Source organism: Drosophila miranda, chromosome 4, assembly GCF_003369915.1.
Source record: "Drosophila miranda strain MSH22 chromosome 4, D.miranda_PacBio2.1, whole genome shotgun sequence".
Classification (NCBI taxonomy): domain Eukaryota; kingdom Metazoa; phylum Arthropoda; class Insecta; order Diptera; family Drosophilidae; genus Drosophila; species Drosophila miranda.
Window position 1 is genome coordinate 4,696,499 of NC_046677.1, and position 16,405 is coordinate 4,712,903.

At 52.1% G+C, this 16,405-nt stretch overlaps 3 protein-coding genes across 8 annotated transcripts in view; all 3 read right to left on the minus strand.

Annotated features, from left to right (window-relative positions):
- Positions 1 to 572: 572 nt before the first annotated feature.
- LOC117188676 (sushi, von Willebrand factor type A, EGF and pentraxin domain-containing protein 1-like) lies at positions 573 to 5,688 on the minus strand. The gene is made up of 6 exons (XM_033392868.1): positions 5,636 to 5,688; positions 3,452 to 5,442; positions 3,007 to 3,382; positions 911 to 2,298; positions 740 to 850; positions 573 to 675 (listed from the first exon to the last, which is right to left on the minus strand). Exons 1-6 carry the CDS (start codon positions 5,686 to 5,688, stop codon positions 644 to 646), a joined length of 3,951 nt encoding a protein of 1,316 aa, XP_033248759.1. The 3' UTR covers positions 573 to 643.
- Positions 5,689 to 6,339: 651 nt separating this feature from the next.
- On the minus strand, positions 6,340 to 7,314 carry LOC117188629. 2 transcript variants are annotated; one of them, XM_033392681.1, is made up of 4 exons: positions 7,283 to 7,314; positions 6,760 to 6,841; positions 6,557 to 6,701; positions 6,340 to 6,502 (listed from the first exon to the last, which is right to left on the minus strand). In XM_033392681.1, the coding sequence occupies exons 1-4, from the start codon at positions 7,297 to 7,299 to the stop codon at positions 6,387 to 6,389; spliced, it is 360 nt and encodes a 119-aa protein (XP_033248572.1). In that variant the 5' UTR covers positions 7,300 to 7,314; the 3' UTR covers positions 6,340 to 6,386. The 2 variants fall into 2 exon arrangements, with proteins under 2 accessions (XP_033248572.1, XP_033248573.1); XM_033392682.1 differs by lacking the exon at positions 7,283 to 7,314 and adding an exon at positions 6,904 to 7,113.
- A 110-nt stretch (positions 7,315 to 7,424) lies between these two features.
- The window catches only part of LOC108161190, a 44,390-nt gene continuing 35,409 nt past the window's right edge, over positions 7,425 to 16,405 (minus strand). For 3 of the 5 annotated variants that reach the window (XM_033392677.1, XM_033392676.1, XM_033392678.1), the window contains 7 exons: positions 11,054 to 16,375; positions 10,609 to 10,984; positions 10,426 to 10,551; positions 10,193 to 10,288; positions 8,395 to 9,782; positions 8,224 to 8,334; positions 7,425 to 8,159 (listed from right to left, as the gene is read on the minus strand). In XM_033392677.1, the coding sequence (XP_033248568.1) occupies positions 8,128 to 8,159; positions 8,224 to 8,334; positions 8,395 to 9,782; positions 10,193 to 10,288; positions 10,426 to 10,551; positions 10,609 to 10,984; positions 11,054 to 16,375 (7,451 nt within the window). In that variant the 3' untranslated portion in view covers positions 7,425 to 8,127. The remainder of the gene's footprint in view (positions 8,160 to 8,223; positions 8,335 to 8,394; positions 9,783 to 10,192; positions 10,289 to 10,425; positions 10,552 to 10,608; positions 10,985 to 11,053; positions 16,376 to 16,405) is intronic. The other 2 variants (XM_033392679.1, XM_033392680.1) reach the window with 2 other exon arrangements.

The window sequence follows — 16,405 nt, forward strand, 5'->3', positions numbered from 1 at the left end:
TTTGCTTAAATTAGTTTAAAAAAAATATCACTTTATTCTTAATATCTAGTCAAAAAATATTGCCGAAAAAAAAAACTACAAAATTTAGAATTTATTTTGCTCCCGAGCTGTGAACTCTCTGCCACTCCGAATAACACTGATACTTTTTCAGTATTCTCACACGTTCACGAATTTGACAACTGGGGTTTCGTTGGGCTTGGATTGCTTGTTTCTGTTTTTTTGGGGATACATATATTTAATAAAAAAAAAAAACAAAGTATTCGGGTAGAAAGTTGTGTGTTACTAATCGATTTATATCATATAATTACGGCGATATAGCATCCATAGGGCTTATACTCCCGAAATTTGGTGCGAAATAAAAGCACTGACTTCAAATAGTTTCATTTGTTATCATGGCATTAAGCCACGTAATTGCTGCTGTAATTGGCTGACATTTGGACTCGGATTCGATAGATGATTTTGTTCACAGCAATTACGTTGATTCAATGCAAGGCTCTCCCTCCAATGAGTATTTTGGGGGGCAGTGTTGGAACATTCCCTTGATCTGTCTGTGTGTGTGTGTGTATTTTTTGTTATATTTTTGTATGACCACATTTTACATTAAAGCAGATTTTAATTACATATGCTTCTCGTTGTTTATTGTTTACTGCACTTCGCTATCACTATCACTCTTTTCTGGAAAAAAAAAACAAAACAAAATAAATATTTAAAGATAATAAATAAGGAAATAAGTACATACCCTTCTTGCCCGTGTAGGCATGACGTTTCAGTCGATCGTATAAGTCTTCTTTAGTTCCATAAAGCGAGGCATTCGACCTGGCCAATGTGCTCATCTTGCCCCCATGCAAAGCTGCACAAAATCAATTTTATTTTAAGGAAAAATGTGATGGAAAACCATTCTATCGCATACCATCCTTCATATACGTTTCGTTGTAGAAATTGGGCATCTCCCAGCCATCCTCCTCGTCGTCGTAGTAGTGCGCATAGGTGCTGTGGTGCGAGGGCGCTATGGACTCCGCGTAGGGTGTGTGGGCGCCATAGTAGAAGTTCACCTGCGAGCCCGTTTGATCGATGGCAGGAGTTAGCATCTTCTTGGGATCGCGGCGCTTCGTCGAGCGCACGCATATCATCCAAATGAGCAGTACAATGATGATAATGAAGATCACTGCACCGGCAATGCCGCCCGCGATGTACGCAAACTCCGAACGCTCGGCGCAATGGGGTCCGGTGAGGGAGCCGACGCAACGGCAAGAGGGTGTACCCTTCAGATCCTTGACACAGGCGCCCGAGTTCTCGCAGAAGCCGTCGCACACATCCGTGCAGGCCATGCCAGTGCCATTGAAGCCCGGTTTGCACTCGCACTTAAAGTCAGAGGTCTCTGGTACCATGATGCAGTAGGCATTCGCATCGCAGTGGGGTTTGCCCTCGGCTATGTGCTCGCAGGGATTGGTGCATTCGCTCTTGGAGGTGGCGCCGGTGATCTTGGTGCTGTGATTGGGCGGGCACTGGATGCAGGCGGTCTGCTGCGACTCGGACTGATAGAAGCCCTTTCTGCACTCAATGCACATATTGAGGGTGGCATTCAGATAGGTTCCGGGCGAGCAAACAGGCAGGGTGCACTCCTCCACGGAACTGGCACCCACCTTGGGTGTGGTGCGTCCCAGGGGACAGGCGGCGCACGACGGCTGTACGCCCTGCAGGCGGTAGGTTCCACGCGGGCAGGGCTCGCAGCGACCATCGGCGCCGAGCTGCTGGCCAGAGCTGCACTCGTCGCGGCACTCCTTGCGCGAGTTCGCCTCCGTGGAGCGGGTGGTCTGACCGAGGCCGCACAGATCGCAGCCAAAGGCTCCCTCGTTCGACTGATAGAATCCATGGCCGCAGGAGCGGCACAGACCTGTCTCCGCATCGAAATACTTGCCAGCCGGACAGCGTTCCTTGCAGTCGGCCGCCGACCGGGCTCCAGGTCCAGCCGTGACTCCAGGACGTCCTGCAATCACCGGACACTTGCTGCACTGCTGCTGGCCCGCCTCCGACTGATAGGTGCCGCGCGCACAGGCAATACACGTCTTGTTGGCACTGTCGTAGTAGGTGCCAATGGCACAGGGCACACAGTCGGGTATCATCACCACCTGACCCACGGGACAGGCGTACTCCGAGCCGAGCTCCAGGGAGGCCGGATCGGGCACTGTGTTGGGCAGGATCTCCTGCACGGCAAACTGATCGTCCTCGAGGATGAGTTTCTCCAACAGCTGCTTTACACTCGAGCGTTCGCCCGTCGATGTATGGACCACAGGATCGCTAAAGAGGCAGCAGGAAAATTACAAGTTACTACGTGGGTTTTTAATGGATTTTCATTTGTATATTAATACAATTAATCTTAATGGTGGATTTCTCGGACTCTAGTTAAAGTTCATGAGATAAATATTACTTGATTTGAGCAACAGATAGATAAACCTTCAGATATCCATGGTATTCTATTGAAATATCTTTGTGCAAGTAATATTTTTCGTCTATTCTTTAAATAAACCAAGAGAAACCCACATCGAGTGGTGTTAGCACGCATAGACATGTAGTATGGTATTAGAAAAAGCATTAGAAAGTGTTTTTGCATGGCGATTGGTTTGGTTTTTTTGGTGGATTGGTGCTGGGCAGATATATCGGGGTGCATGAACCGCAAAACGAATGGAATGCTAAGGACATGGACATACTTTACAGCCGGGAAGGCTATCTCCAGGGTGTATGTATCACCGCCAGTTTGTTGGCGTCCCTGGCGACCCGTCAATGCCAGATCGTCATCCTCATCGCTGTAAGTTTTTGTGGGTTAACGAACAAATACAATACATAAAACATATAACATATACACAGGAAGTACACACAAAATATATATATAATACACGACATGCTGGACCACTGAGGGTCCAGACATCGGTCTGAATGTCCTTGCACTCTCTATCCGAAAACAAAGATTAATTGGATATCAAAGCTTTCTTTCATGCAAAAACAAACCTCGTTCCCTCGATGGCATACGAGCAGAAGTTCCAGTCCCTGTTCAATCCATTCACAGAGTTCGTCACCTTCTGCCGCAGCACTGCCTGTCCCGCCTTGTTGCACAGCACATCCGAGGGGAAGAGCATCTTGATGCGGAACACACGCTGCGCGGGCTTCGAGGGCGAGCAGGATGGATAGACCAGAGGCATCGAGGGTTCGCGCGTGGGACGCCAGAAGCCCTCGGCTCCGCAGGTGTAGAATTCGGGCACTTGTTCGGAGAAGCGTAGACCAGCATTGCAGGCAATCTCACACACCTTGAACTGTCCGCCTGCGCCCCAGTCCTTGCAGACCTGCGAGCCACCCACGGGATCAGCCAAGGCAGGGCAGAAGTCAGCTAAAGAAATACATTTCAGATGAAAATAAATGATATTCAATAGCAGGATATTTTGTGGTGGATACTTACTCAACAGCGAAACCTTAAAGCTGCAGGAAGCCGTATTGCCAGCCGCATCGGAGGCAATGTAGGTGATATCGTAGGTGCCCCAGAGGAGGGTCGTGCCCGAGCGATGTCCATTGCGTTCGTAGATCTTCGTGACGCCAATATTGTCGCTGAAGTGTGGCTCATCCCAGGTGACGACGGCCGAACCGTTCTTGGCTATGACCCAAAGATCGCCAGGGCAGTGCTCGACGACTGGTGGCTCCTTGTCCACAACCAGCTGCTGGCAATTGCCGCCGGTATAGCCCACAGGACACTTGCGTTGTCCGCACAGCGAGGGTACATTCCGCTCCACGCCCCCGGAGGTGACCTCATAGCCGGCCCAGTTGAGAATAAGACCGGGATAGAGTACTGGTTCCGAGCGACAGTCGCGCACTTGCTTCTGGATCTCGGAGGTGATGTCGAGGGCGCGGGCCCACACCTGGGTCTTGGTCACGGTGCCCTGGAAGCCGGCATCTGAGTAGGCCAACTCATGGCTGACGCCGCCATAGGGCTGTGGACGACCCAGCACCGACCAGAGATACCCAGGGAGGGCTCCTCCAGCGCCGTACTCCATTTTGCTGGCAATCAATCCTTCAGTGATGAGCTGCAGCTGTCCGCTGACGCCGTCCCAGACGACAGCCACATGATGCCACTGTCCATCGTTGACGGAGGTGTACTCGCCGAAGCTCAGGAAGGCATCGGATTGGTCCTCAAACAGCGAGACCTGCACGCCACTGGAGTGGGCCTGCAGCAGGAGGCGACGGTGTTGCGTCATGCGTGCGGATTCCACTCCGTACAGCGAAAAGAAGATGCCGGGATCGTCCTTCTGGGCGAATTGCACCCACATGGCCACCGTCAAGCTGTTGGCTCCGCCCGTGGCGAAGGGCACCACCTGGGCGGCCGTAGACCTCGAGGGATCGCTGAAGTACAGATCGTAGTCCACTTGGATGGCCTTGCGGCAATCATCGCCGGTCATGTTGAAGGGGCACTGGCAGTAGAAGCCGTTGGTGAGGTCCACACAGCTAGCCCCAGGCGGACACGAGTTGTCCTTGCAGTCGGCAATGTCCTGTTCGCAATTGCGGCCCGTAAAGCCCGCGGGACACTGGCAGCTGTAGCCAGCACCATTGTCCACACAGGTGGCACCGTTCTGGCAGACATGCTCCTCGCAGGCATCGTACTCGTACTGGCAGCCAATGCCGGAGTAATCCGCCGGACAGCTGCAGTTCAGGCCGGAGCCAAAGTCCTGGCACTTGCCGCCGTGCATGCACGGATCGCCGATGCAGCGTTCGGGTGCGGTCTCGCAGTTCTTGCCATCGGTGCCGCTGGGGCACACACAGAAGTAGTCCTGGAACAGGTCAATGCAGCTGGCATCGTTCTGGCATGGCGCCTGGAGGCTGCAGGTCGTAACCTGCTGCTCGCAGCGCATGCCGCTCCATCCGGGCTCACAGCCGCACTCGAAGCCACCGACACGATCGCGACAGATGCCGTTGTTAAGGCAGGGCTGCGCCTCGCAGTCATCGATATCCGTCTCGCAGAGGATGCCCTTGAAGCCATCGCGGCAGACGCACTCGTACTTGTTGTCCAGATCCAGGCAGCGTTCGGTGCCCACGGGATTGCACGGATCGCTGAGGCACTCATCGATCTCCGCCTCGCAGCTGACCCCCACGTAGCCGGGACGGCACTTGCACGTAAAGCCATCGATCTGATCCACACAGGTGGCGCAGGGTCGGTTCTCGCAGTCGTCGATATTCACCTCGCAGGCGGCACCCGTCCAGCCGGGATGGCAGACGCACTCGTGATCGAACAGTCGGTCCACGCAGGTGCCATGTTTGCAGGGTTCCGACAGGCACAGGTCGATCTTCTGCTCGCAGCGTTTGCCCGTAAAGCCGGGCGGACAGGCGCACTGGAAGTCATTGACCAGGTCCGTGCAGTTGGCGCCCAGCAGGCAGAACTCGCTCTTTCCTCTTCGCTCTCTCCTTTAGGGACAGCGACTTTGCGCCATTTACGCTTTTTTCGCACACACACATACATACATACATACATATACAAACAAAAAGACCGCGTGGCCGAAAGAAAAAAAAATGCAAGACACCTGTGACACACATGCGACCCAGGGCTTATTTATGTACATACGAAAAATTAATAAATTAATCTAATAAAAATGCTTACACATAGTAATTAGCTACGCTATATCGCGATATGCAATTTTTCTGCCATTCCATTGTTTACATTCTCACGCTCTCAATAGACGCACGCTTATTTTCATAAATTTAACACTTTAAAGCCAGGATTTTTTATATTTTTCAGCGCCCTACACTAAAACTTATTACGTGACAATATATTCTGAATTATTTACACAATTTTTCCGCTTTTCGCGACCCGAAACCGGGTAAAAGAACGCGGAGCTGATTGTGAACGCGTGCAAATGGAAGCTAGAACTGGGAGAGAGGAGAATGGGAAATTGTATTCTTTTCTGCTCCTCTTCCACGCTCTCTCCTAATGCATAAGACATTGGATTGGCAATTCTTATTCCAAATGAAATTCCAATGTAATTCTCACGTTCCCGAGTCTTCGTCCGTCGTAATCTTTCAATATTGTCGGAATTGTGTTTAGTAAACACTCTGTACATATGTAGATATGCATGTACATACATATGTATGTATATGTAGTATGTATACATATATGCAAATCAGCTTTACAAGTGAAACCGTTGGTTTAGTTTTTGAGGCAGGAGCACCGATTTTCGATTTGGACACTGGGCACTGGATTTTCCGTCAGAATCAATCAAACAAATAGTGAATTATCATAGCTCTTCAGGCATATATAAATATAAGTCTATAATCAATCAATCAATCAATCAATCAATCAATCAATCTGACAATCAATTTGTTTTTGGTATAAAAATATACAATTATTAGTATCAAAATATAGTATTGTACAGTTTTTCACTCGTGCTCGTGCTTGATCGCGTATATGTATATCCGTTGGACTCCGAGGACGACCTCCTGCCAGCTGATGGGCGCAACCCTATAGAGTCTGTTGGATCGGTAGATATTGTTAACTGGACTAATAGTTTCGTACCAAACAAACCTTTTTCGCAGTTTTTTCTTTGATTGTTGTTTAATGCTGTAAGAGCGTAGGTGTTGATTGGTTGTTGTATTATTCGTCTATGATACAGCATCCGTAGGACCCCGAGGAAGAGCGCCTGCCAGCTAAAGTGAGACCCCAATAGCGTCTGTTGGATCGGTAGATATTGTTAACTGGACCAATAAATAGTTTCGTACCAAACAAACCTTTTTCGCAGTTTTTTTTTGTTGATTATTGTTTAAAGCAGTAATGGAGTAGAAGGTGTTGATTGGCTGTTGTATTATTCTTCTAAGGAAGATAGGTAGATAGAGTGAACTTATTACTCGAACCGGAACTAAATACTTTCTTACGAAACGAACATTTTTGTTTTGTTTGTTTTGTTTCACTGTCTTTTGTTTGTTGGTTGTGTTTTTCACTTTTTGCTTAAATTAGTTTAAAAAAAATATCACTTTATTCTTAATATCTAGTCAAAAAATATTGCCGAAAAAAAAAACTACAAAATTTAGAATTTATTTTGCTCCCGAGCTGTGAACTCTCTGCCACTCCGAATAACACTGATACTTTTTCAGTATTCTCACACGTTCACGAATTTGACAACTGGGGTTTCGTTGGGCTTGGATTGCTTGTTTCTGTTTTTTTGGGGATACATATGTATATTTAATAAAAAAAAAAACAAAGTATTCGGGTAGAAAGTTGTGTGTTACTAATCGATTTATATCATATAATTACGGCGATATAGCATCCATAGGGCTTATACTCCCGAAATTTGGTGCGAAATAAAAGCACTGACTTCAAATAGTTTCATTTGTTTTCATGTTGTTTTTATTTTATACAAGAGAATTTCATAAAATTAATTGTCATACATACATACATAATAATTAAATTGATTTTTGTTTTTATTAAATTACAAAATAACGACTATATTTGATTTGCTTTTTACAGCACTCGCGGAATTTGTTCAACAAGTTTTGGACACACAATCCTATATTGGTTGGAAAAATCTATATTTAAATGTATATAGTATAGCATATAAGTATATAGTAAGTATGTATTGCAATTTGGTGGCTTGTCTGTCAAGCAAAGATGGTTTTCGATCCGAGTTGTGTTTTGTTGTGTTGTTTTGTGGTATAGGTAAATAATACTTAAGATTAAAACAATATAATTTCTTTATTATATTATGTTAAGTTATGCATATAAGTTCGACTTAATTTCATTTAGTTTGCATACCTAAAGAGCACATATTGGAGTTTTACTTATTTAAGATTTCAGATTTCTCTTTGCGTTTCGTTTCGAGCAGCTCTCTCTCTCGCTTAAAGCCTGGCATTAAGCCACGTAATTGCTGCTGTAATTGGCTGACATTTGGACTCGGATTCGATAGATGATTTTGTTCACAGCAATTACGTTGATTCAATGCAAGGCTCTCCCTCCAATGAGTATTTTGGGGGGCAGTGTTGGAACATTCCCTTGATCTGTCTGTGTGTGTGTTTGTGTGTGTATTTTTTGTTATATTTTTGTATGACCACATTTTACATTAAAGCAGATTTTAATTACATATGCTTCTCGTTGTTTATTGTTTACTGCACTTCGCTATCACTATCACTCTTTTCTGGAAAAAAAAAACAAAACAAAATAAATATTTAAAGATAATAAATAAGGAAATAAGTACATACCCTTCTTGCCCGTGTAGGCATGACGTTTCAGTCGATCGTATAAGTCTTCTTTAGTTCCATAAAGCGAGGCATTCGACCTGGCCAATGTGCTCATCTTGCCCCCATGCAAACCTGCACAAAATCAATTTTATTTTAAGAAAAAATGTGATGGAAAACAATTCTATCGCATACCATCCTTCATATACGTTTCGTTGTAGAAATTGGGCATCTCCCAGCCATCCTCCTCGTCGTCGTAGTAGTGCGCATAGGTGCTGTGGTGCGAGGGCGCTATGGACTCCGCGTAGGGTGTGTGGGCGCCATAGTAGAAGTTCACCTGCGAGCCCGTTTGATCGATGGCAGGAGTTAGCATCTTCTTGGGATCGCGGCGCTTCGTCGAGCGCACGCATATCATCCAAATGAGCAGTACAATGATGATAATGAAGATCACTGCACCGGCAATGCCGCCCGCGATGTACGCAAACTCCGAACGCTCGGCGCAATGGGGTCCGGTGAAGGAGCCGACGCAACGGCAAGAGGGTGTACCCTTCAGATCCTTGACACAGGTGCCCGAGTTCTCGCAGAAGCCGTCGCACACATCCGTGCAGGCCATGCCAGTGCCATTGAAGCCCGGTTTGCACTCGCACTTAAAGTCCGAGGTCTCTGGTACCATGATGCAGTAGGCATTCGCATCGCAGTGGGGTTTGCCCTCGGCTATGTGCTCGCAGGGATTGGTGCATTCGCTCTTGGAGGTGGCGCCGGTGATCTTGGTGCTGTGATTGGGCGGGCACTGGATGCAGGCGGTCTGCTGCGACTCGGACTGATAGAAGCCCTTTCTGCACTCAATGCACATATTGAGGGTGGCATTCAGATAGGTTCCGGGCGAGCAAACAGGCAGGGTGCACTCCTCCACGGAACTGGCACCCACCTTGGGTGTGGTGCGTCCCAGGGGACAGGCGGCGCACGAGGGCTGTACGCCCTGCAGGCGGTAGGTTCCACGCGGGCAGGGCTCGCAGCGACCATCGGCGCCGAGCTGCTGGCCAGAGCTGCACTCGTCGCGGCACTCCTTGCGCGAGTTCGCCTCCGTGGAGCGGGTGGTCTGACCGAGGCCGCACAGATCGCAGCCAAAGGCTCCCTCGTTCGACTGATAGAATCCATGGCCGCAGGAGCGGCACAGACCCGTCTCCGCATCGAAATACTTGCCAGCCGGACAGCGTTCCTTGCAGTCGGCCGCCGACCGGGCTCCAGGTCCAGCCGTGACTCCAGGACGTCCTGCAATCACCGGACACTTGCTGCACTGCTGCTGGCCCGCCTCCGACTGATAGGTGCCGCGCGCACAGGCAATACACGTCTTGTTGGCACTGTCGTAGTAGGTGCCAATGGCACAGGGCACACAGTCGGGTATCATCACCACCTGACCCACGGGACAGGCGTACTCCGAGCCGAGCTCCAGGGAGGCCGGATCGGGCACTGTGTTGGGCAGGATCTCCTGCACGGCAAACTGATCGTCCTCGAGGATGAGTTTCTCCAACAGCTGCTTGACACTCGAGCGTTCGCCCGTCGATGTATGGACCACAGGATCGCTAAAGAGGCAGCAGGAAAATTACAAGTTACTACGTGGGTTTTTAATGGATTTTCATTTGTATATTAATACAATTAATCTTAATGGTGGATTTCTCGGACTCTAGTTAAAGTTCATGAGATAAATATTACTTGATTTGAGCAACAGATAGATAAACCTTCAGATATCCATGGTATTCTATTGAAATATCTTTGTGCAAGTAATATTTTTCGTCTATTCTTTAAATAAACCAAGAGAAACCCACATCGAGTGGTGTTAGCACGCATAGACATGTAGTATGGTATTAGAAAAAGCATTAGAAAGTGTTTTTGCATGGCGATTGGTTTGGTTTTTTTGGTGGATTGGTGCTGGGCAGATATATCGGGGTGCATGAACCGCAAAACGAATGGAATGCTAAGGACATGGACATACTTTACAGCCGGGAAGGCTATCTCCAGGGTGTATGTATCACCGCCAGTTTGTTGGCGTCCCTGGCGACCCGTCAATGCCAGATCGTCATCCTCATCGCTGTAAGTTTTTGTGGGTTAACGAACAAATACAATACATAAAACATATAACATATACACAGGAAGTACACACAAAATATATATATAATACACGACATGCTGGACCACTGAGGGTCTCTCCTTAGGGGCTCTACTTACTTGACCACCGGCAGTTCCGCCTCCATCACATAGACACCACCGTCCTTGGCCTGGCGACGCACGCGATTGTTCTGCGCCCCTCTATAATGATCGCACTTGACATCGATCTGAATGTCCTTGCACTCTCTATCCGAAAACAAAGATTAATTGGATATCAAAGCTTTCTTTCATGCAAAAACAAACCTCGTTCCCTCGATGGCATACGAGCAGAAGTTCCAGTCCCTGTTCAATCCATTCACAGAGTTCGTCACCTTCTGCCGCAGCACTGCCTGTCCCGCCTTGTTGCACAGCACATCCGAGGGGAAGAGCATCTTGATGCGGAACACACGCTGCGCGGGCTTCGAGGGCGAGCAGGATGGATAGACCAGAGGCATCGAGGGTTCGCGCGTGGGACGCCAGAAGCCCTCGGCTCCGCAGGTGTAGAATTCGGGCACTTGTTCGGAGAAGCGTAGACCAGCATTGCAGGCAATCTCACACACCTTGAACTGTCCGCCTGCGCCCCAGTCCTTGCAGACCTGCGAGCCACCCACGGGATCAGCCAAGGCAGGGCAGAAGTCAGCTAAAGAAATACATTTCAGATGAAAATAAATGATATTCAATAGCAGGATATTTTGTGGTGGATACTTACTCAACAGCGAAACCTTAAAGCTGCAGGAAGCCGTATTGCCAGCCGCATCGGAGGCAATGTAGGTGATATCGTAGGTGCCCCAGAGGAGGGTCGTGCCCGAGCGATGTCCATTGCGTTCGTAGATCTTCGTGACGCCAATATTGTCGCTGAAGTGTGGCTCATCCCAGGTGACGACGGCCGAACCGTTCTTTGCTATGACCCACAGATCTCCAGGGCAGTGCTCGACGACTGGTGGCTCCTTGTCCACAACCAGCTGCTGGCAATTGCCGCCGGTATAGCCCACAGGACACTTGCGTTGTCCGCACAGCGAGGGTACATTCCGCTCCACGCCCCCGGAGGTGACCTCATAGCCGGCCCAGTTGAGAATAAGACCGGGATAGAGTACTGGTTCCGAGCGACAGTCGCGCACTTGCTTCTGGATCTCGGAGGTGATGTCGAGGGCGCGGGCCCACACCTGGGTCTTGGTCACGGTGCCCTGGAAGCCGGCATCTGAGTAGGCCAATTCATGGCTGACGCCGCCATAGGGCTGTGGACGACCCAGCACCGACCAGAGATACCCAGGGAGGGCTCCTCCAGCGCCGTACTCCATTTTGCTGGCAATCAATCCTTCGGTGATGAGCTGCAGCTGTCCGCTGACGCCGTCCCAGACGACAGCCACATGATGCCACTGTCCATCGTTGACGGAGGTGTACTCGCCGAAGCTCAGGAAGGCATCGGATTGGTCCTCAAACAGCGAGACCTGCACGCCACTGGAGTGGGCCTGCAGCAGGAGGCGACGGTGTTGCGTCATGCGTGCGGATTCCACTCCGTACAGCGAAAAGAAGATGCCGGGATCGTCCTTCTGGGCGAATTGCACCCACATGGCCACCGTCAAGCTGTTGGCTCCGCCCGTGGCGAAGGGCACCACCTGGGCGGCCGTAGACCTCGAGGGATCGCTGAAGTACAGATCGTAGTCCACTTGGATGGCCTTGCGGCAATCATCGCCGGTCATGTTGAAGGGGCACTGGCAGTAGAAGCCGTTGGTGAGGTCCACACAGCTAGCCCCAGGCGGACACGAGTTGTCCTTGCAGTCGGCAATGTCCTGTTCGCAATTGCGGCCCGTAAAGCCCGCGGGACACTGGCAGCTGTAGCCAGCACCATTGTCCACACAGGTGGCACCGTTCTGGCAGACATGCTCCTCGCAGGCATCGTACTCGTACTGGCAGCCAATGCCGGAGTAATCCGCCGGACAGCTGCAGTTCAGGCCGGAGCCAAAGTCCTGGCACTTGCCGCCGTGCATGCACGGATCGCCGATGCAGCGTTCGGGTGCCGTCTCGCAGTTCTTGCCATCGGTGCCGCTGGGGCACACACAGAAGTAGTCCTGGAACAGGTCAATGCAGCTGGCATCGTTCTGGCATGGCGCCTGGAGGCTGCAGGTCGTAACCTGCTGCTCGCAGCGCATGCCGCTCCATCCGGGCTCACAGCCGCACTCGAAGCCACCGACACGATCGCGACAGATGCCGTTGTTGAGGCAGGGCTGCGCCTCGCAGTCATCGATATCCGTCTCGCAGAGGATGCCCTTGAAGCCATCGCGGCAGACGCACTCGTACTTGTTGTCCAGATCCAGGCAGCGTTCGGTGCCCACGGGATTGCACGGATCGCTGAGGCACTCATCGATCTCCGCCTCGCAGCTGAGACCCACGTAGCCGGGACGGCACTTGCACGTAAAGCCATCGATCTGATCCACACAGGTGGCTCCATGCTGGCACGGATTCGAAGCGCAATCGTCGATCGTGTGCTGGCAGTTCTTGCCAGTGTATCCAGGCTCGCAGTTGCAGCTGTAGCCATCCACGAGGTCCACACAGATGCCGTCGTTGGCGCAGGGTCGGTTCTCGCAGTCGTCGATATTCACCTCGCAGGCGGCACCCGTCCAGCCGGGATGGCAGACGCACTCGTGATCGAACAGTCGGTCCACGCAGGTGCCATGTTTGCAGGGTTCCGACAGGCACAGGTCGATCTTCTGCTCGCAGCGTTTGCCCGTAAAGCCGGGCGGACAGGCGCACTGGAAGTCATTGACCAGGTCCGTGCAGTTGGCGCCCAGCAGACAGGGATTCTCCGCACAATCGTTGATGTTCTGCTCGCAGTGGAGTCCCTCCCAGCCCGGCAGACACTCGCACTTATAGCGTCCCTGCTGCAGTGCCTGGCAGCTGGCTCCGTTCCCACAGGGATTGCCGTTGGCCGTACAAGGATCGATGGTGACGTCGCACTGGTCGCCCGTGTAGCCGCTGCGGCACAGGCAGGTCACATTCTTGAAGCCGGGCTCGTTCTTGCACATGGCACGGGCGGGGCAGGTGTCGTTGCCGCAGTCGCTGGCCTCCTCCTGGCAATTGATGCCCGAATATCCGGCGGGGCACTCGCACCGATAGCCCTGTGGTAGGTCCTTGCACTGGCCGCCATTGAAGCAGGGCTGCGAGGCGCACTCGTCAATGTCCTGTTCGCAGCGACGTCCCGAGAATCCAGCTGGGCAGAAGCACTGGATGTCGTGGCCCATGGGCACACACAATCCTCCGTGCTGGCAGGCTCCCTCTCCACAGACCACGGGCTTGCACTGCTCCCTTCCCTTGGAGCCGGCGGCATCCGTTCTCATGTTGCTGGGACACTCGTTGCAGCTCTGGGATCCGGCGGCGCTCTGGTAATGATGCAGGGGACAGGGCGAGCATGGCGCCAGTCCCGTCGCGGAGTAGGTGCCGGCTGCACACTTGGCGCGGCACAGATCCTTGTTCGAGGCGGCTGGCTGGTACGTGAAGGTCTGTGCCGCACAGGCCTGACAATCCTTGAAGCCACCCGTTGGGGGTTCGGCGGTGAAAGAGTTGCGCGGGCACTCCAGACACGGCACGAGGCCAGTGGGCGAGTAGGTGCCATATCCACAGACGGGTATGCAATCATTTAAGGACTTGGAGCCCTCCTCCTTGGTGTAGGTTCCGGCCGGACAGCGCAGACACGTGCCCTGGCGATCGCGATTCTGGTAGTAGCCTCGGGGGCAGTAGGTGCAGCTGTTCTGACCCTCGGACACATAGGTGCCGGCAGGACAGTGCAGACAGCGTGGCACATCGCTGGTGTCCATATTCAGGACCTCTCCCACATTGCAGTTGAATCCTCGCGAAATCTGCGACTTCAGGGCACGCAGCGGTGGACATTGATTGCCAATGTTGGAGATGTTCAGCAGGGAATCGATTACGGCACTGGCATACGGCACACTCAGGTCAAAGATTAGGTTCAGGGTGGATCCGCACAGGTCGTACAGCTGGGGCTGTCGCACCGCTGGCAGGATGGATAGGATGAAGTCCATCTTGACCACGTTCTCCTCCAGCAGCATGGGCACCGACTTGATGAACGTCACGTTCATGTTCACATTCACCGCCGAACAGCGCTGCGAGAGCAGAGCATTCAGTCCCGTGTAGTGCTGCGAGAGCACATCCTGGTACTGTCCAAGACAGGACTGGGCCACGGCACCGTTGGCGCGATAGGTAATAGTGGCCGTCACATGATAGGCAGCCTGCTCGGTGTTCTCGGAGACACAATCGGGCACCACCGAAGTGGGCCGCCAGAGGCGTGAGGTCTCACAGGAGAACGTCTTCAGGGGTTCGCCGTCTGTGAAGCGGAAGCCGGGCTTGCAGGTGGCTATGCACTCGAGTCCCCGGTCTCCGGGCAAACAATTGATGGCTCCGTTGGCTGGCGGCTGCAGCTCCCAGTCCACACAGGGTGAGGCCTGCACAGAGACCTGGAAGTGACAGCTGGCACGATTGTTGAACTTATCCGTGGCCGTCACTGTGACGTTCTCGAAGTTTCCTATTTTGATCACGGCCCGCTCTGGCGTAAACTGCAGACGCACCTCTCCTGTTTCGTCCGACACCTTGATCCGCTTGCGCGTGTCGTTGAAGTTCACATTGTAGCTATCCTGACGGTCCACCAGTTCGATGACATAGCTCTGCGGGCACTGCAGCAATGGAGGCGTCACGTCCGGGACTGTGATGTTGATCTCACAGATGGCCACGTTGCCATCGTAATCAAAGGCCACATACTTGACCACCGTATCCTTGAAGATATAGCTGGGCGAGCGGAAGTTCTGTGGCTTGATCTCCAGCCTGGCTATCGACCCGGAGTTATCCACGGCCGTGGGCTCGGTAAAGTTCACGGGCAGCACACCGCCGTTCTCGTCGCGACGCACCACAATCGGCTGCTGGGGGCAGTTCTGGAAGATCGGTGGCTCATTGTCCACACAGGGCGAGTATCCATAGTCGTAGCCCAACAAGGGCTCGTTCTTTGGCTCCTCGCAGCCCATCAGCTCGAACTTCAGGCACGCGTTGTCCATGTAGCTGACGATTCCGAGGATCACAAAGCGCGCCTGGACGTACTTGGGCAGCGTGATCATGGCCAGTTCTCCGTAGTTTCCTGGGTCGCGCATCGTTAGGTTAAAGTTGGGGAAATACACCACGTAATTCTCGCTCTCCGACTGCTTGTAGAAGAAACGGATCTCCGTGGGGCGACCCACAATGTCGTTGGTCACCACGCCCTTCACTAGGATGGCCTTGACGCGATAGATCTGACCCAGATCGACGCTCACGTACGTGAAGGCCTCCTGCTTGCCGCACCATCCGGTGGCAGAGTTCAGGCGTATATTCTTGGCCTCGTAGTTGGGGCGCTCCGATGTGGCATTGATGGCCGAATCGGGTATCCTGCCAGAGCTCAATCCCAGAGGTTTGATGACCTTGCACTCTGGCTCGCGTATGCACGTGATGGGCCGTGGGTTAATCAGGATATAACCAGGACGATTGCAGCCAAAGTAGACCTCCGAGGACTGCTCGTAGCTGCGTGCAATCTGTCGACCATCGGCCGGTCTGCCTGGGTCCTCGCACACGGGTCCCTCGCACCGGAGATCGCCAAAGTCCCAGATGCCCTCGGCACCGCAGCGCACGACATTGTCGTGACGGCCCGTCTGTCCGGCCAGCTTGAAGGTGTTCTGGCAGCCAAAGAAGAAGCTGCTCTGGAAACGGGTGTCCACAAACTGTCCGTATTCCGCTCCGGGCGTGGGCATGGGCGGATAGCAGTCGACGCGCGGGCAAGAGGGCTGCATGCCCGACAGCCAGTAGTCGGGCAGACCCGGTTTGGGATCGTACACGCACTGCCTGAAGCCCGAGGAGGCGGTGGCACGCAACTGACGTCCCGCCGAGCCACACGTAATGGTCACGTTATCGCGGAAGGGCACCAGCACAGACTCGGGATCAGGACGGGCCACAGTCAGACCCTCCAGCTTATCATCGGGCAGGGACACGCATTTGGCATCTGTAAAAAAAGGGAAATTCGTTTAATAAG

Excerpts from the sequence above, each read along its gene's own strand:
- LOC117188676 (XM_033392868.1), bottom strand. The coding sequence starts at position 5,688 with ATGGAATGGCAGAAAAATTGCATATCGCGATATAGCGTAGCTAATTAC. Across the intron at positions 3,383-3,451 it reads CTTTAAGGTTTCGCTGTTGA|CTGACTTCTGCCCTGCCTTG; the intron begins GTAAGTATCCAC and ends GTATTTCTTTAG. Across the intron at positions 2,299-3,006 it reads TATGCCATCGAGGGAACGAG|CGATCCTGTGGTCCATACAT; the intron begins GTTTGTTTTTGC and ends CTGCCTCTTTAG.
- LOC117188629 (XM_033392681.1), bottom strand. Across the intron at positions 6,702-6,759 it reads AAAAAAAAACTGCGAAAAAG|ACGCTATTGGGGTCTCACTT; the intron begins GTTTGTTTGGTA and ends CCGATCCAACAG. Across the intron at positions 6,503-6,556 it reads AAGAAAAAACTGCGAAAAAG|ACTCTATAGGGTTGCGCCCA; the intron begins GTTTGTTTGGTA and ends CCGATCCAACAG.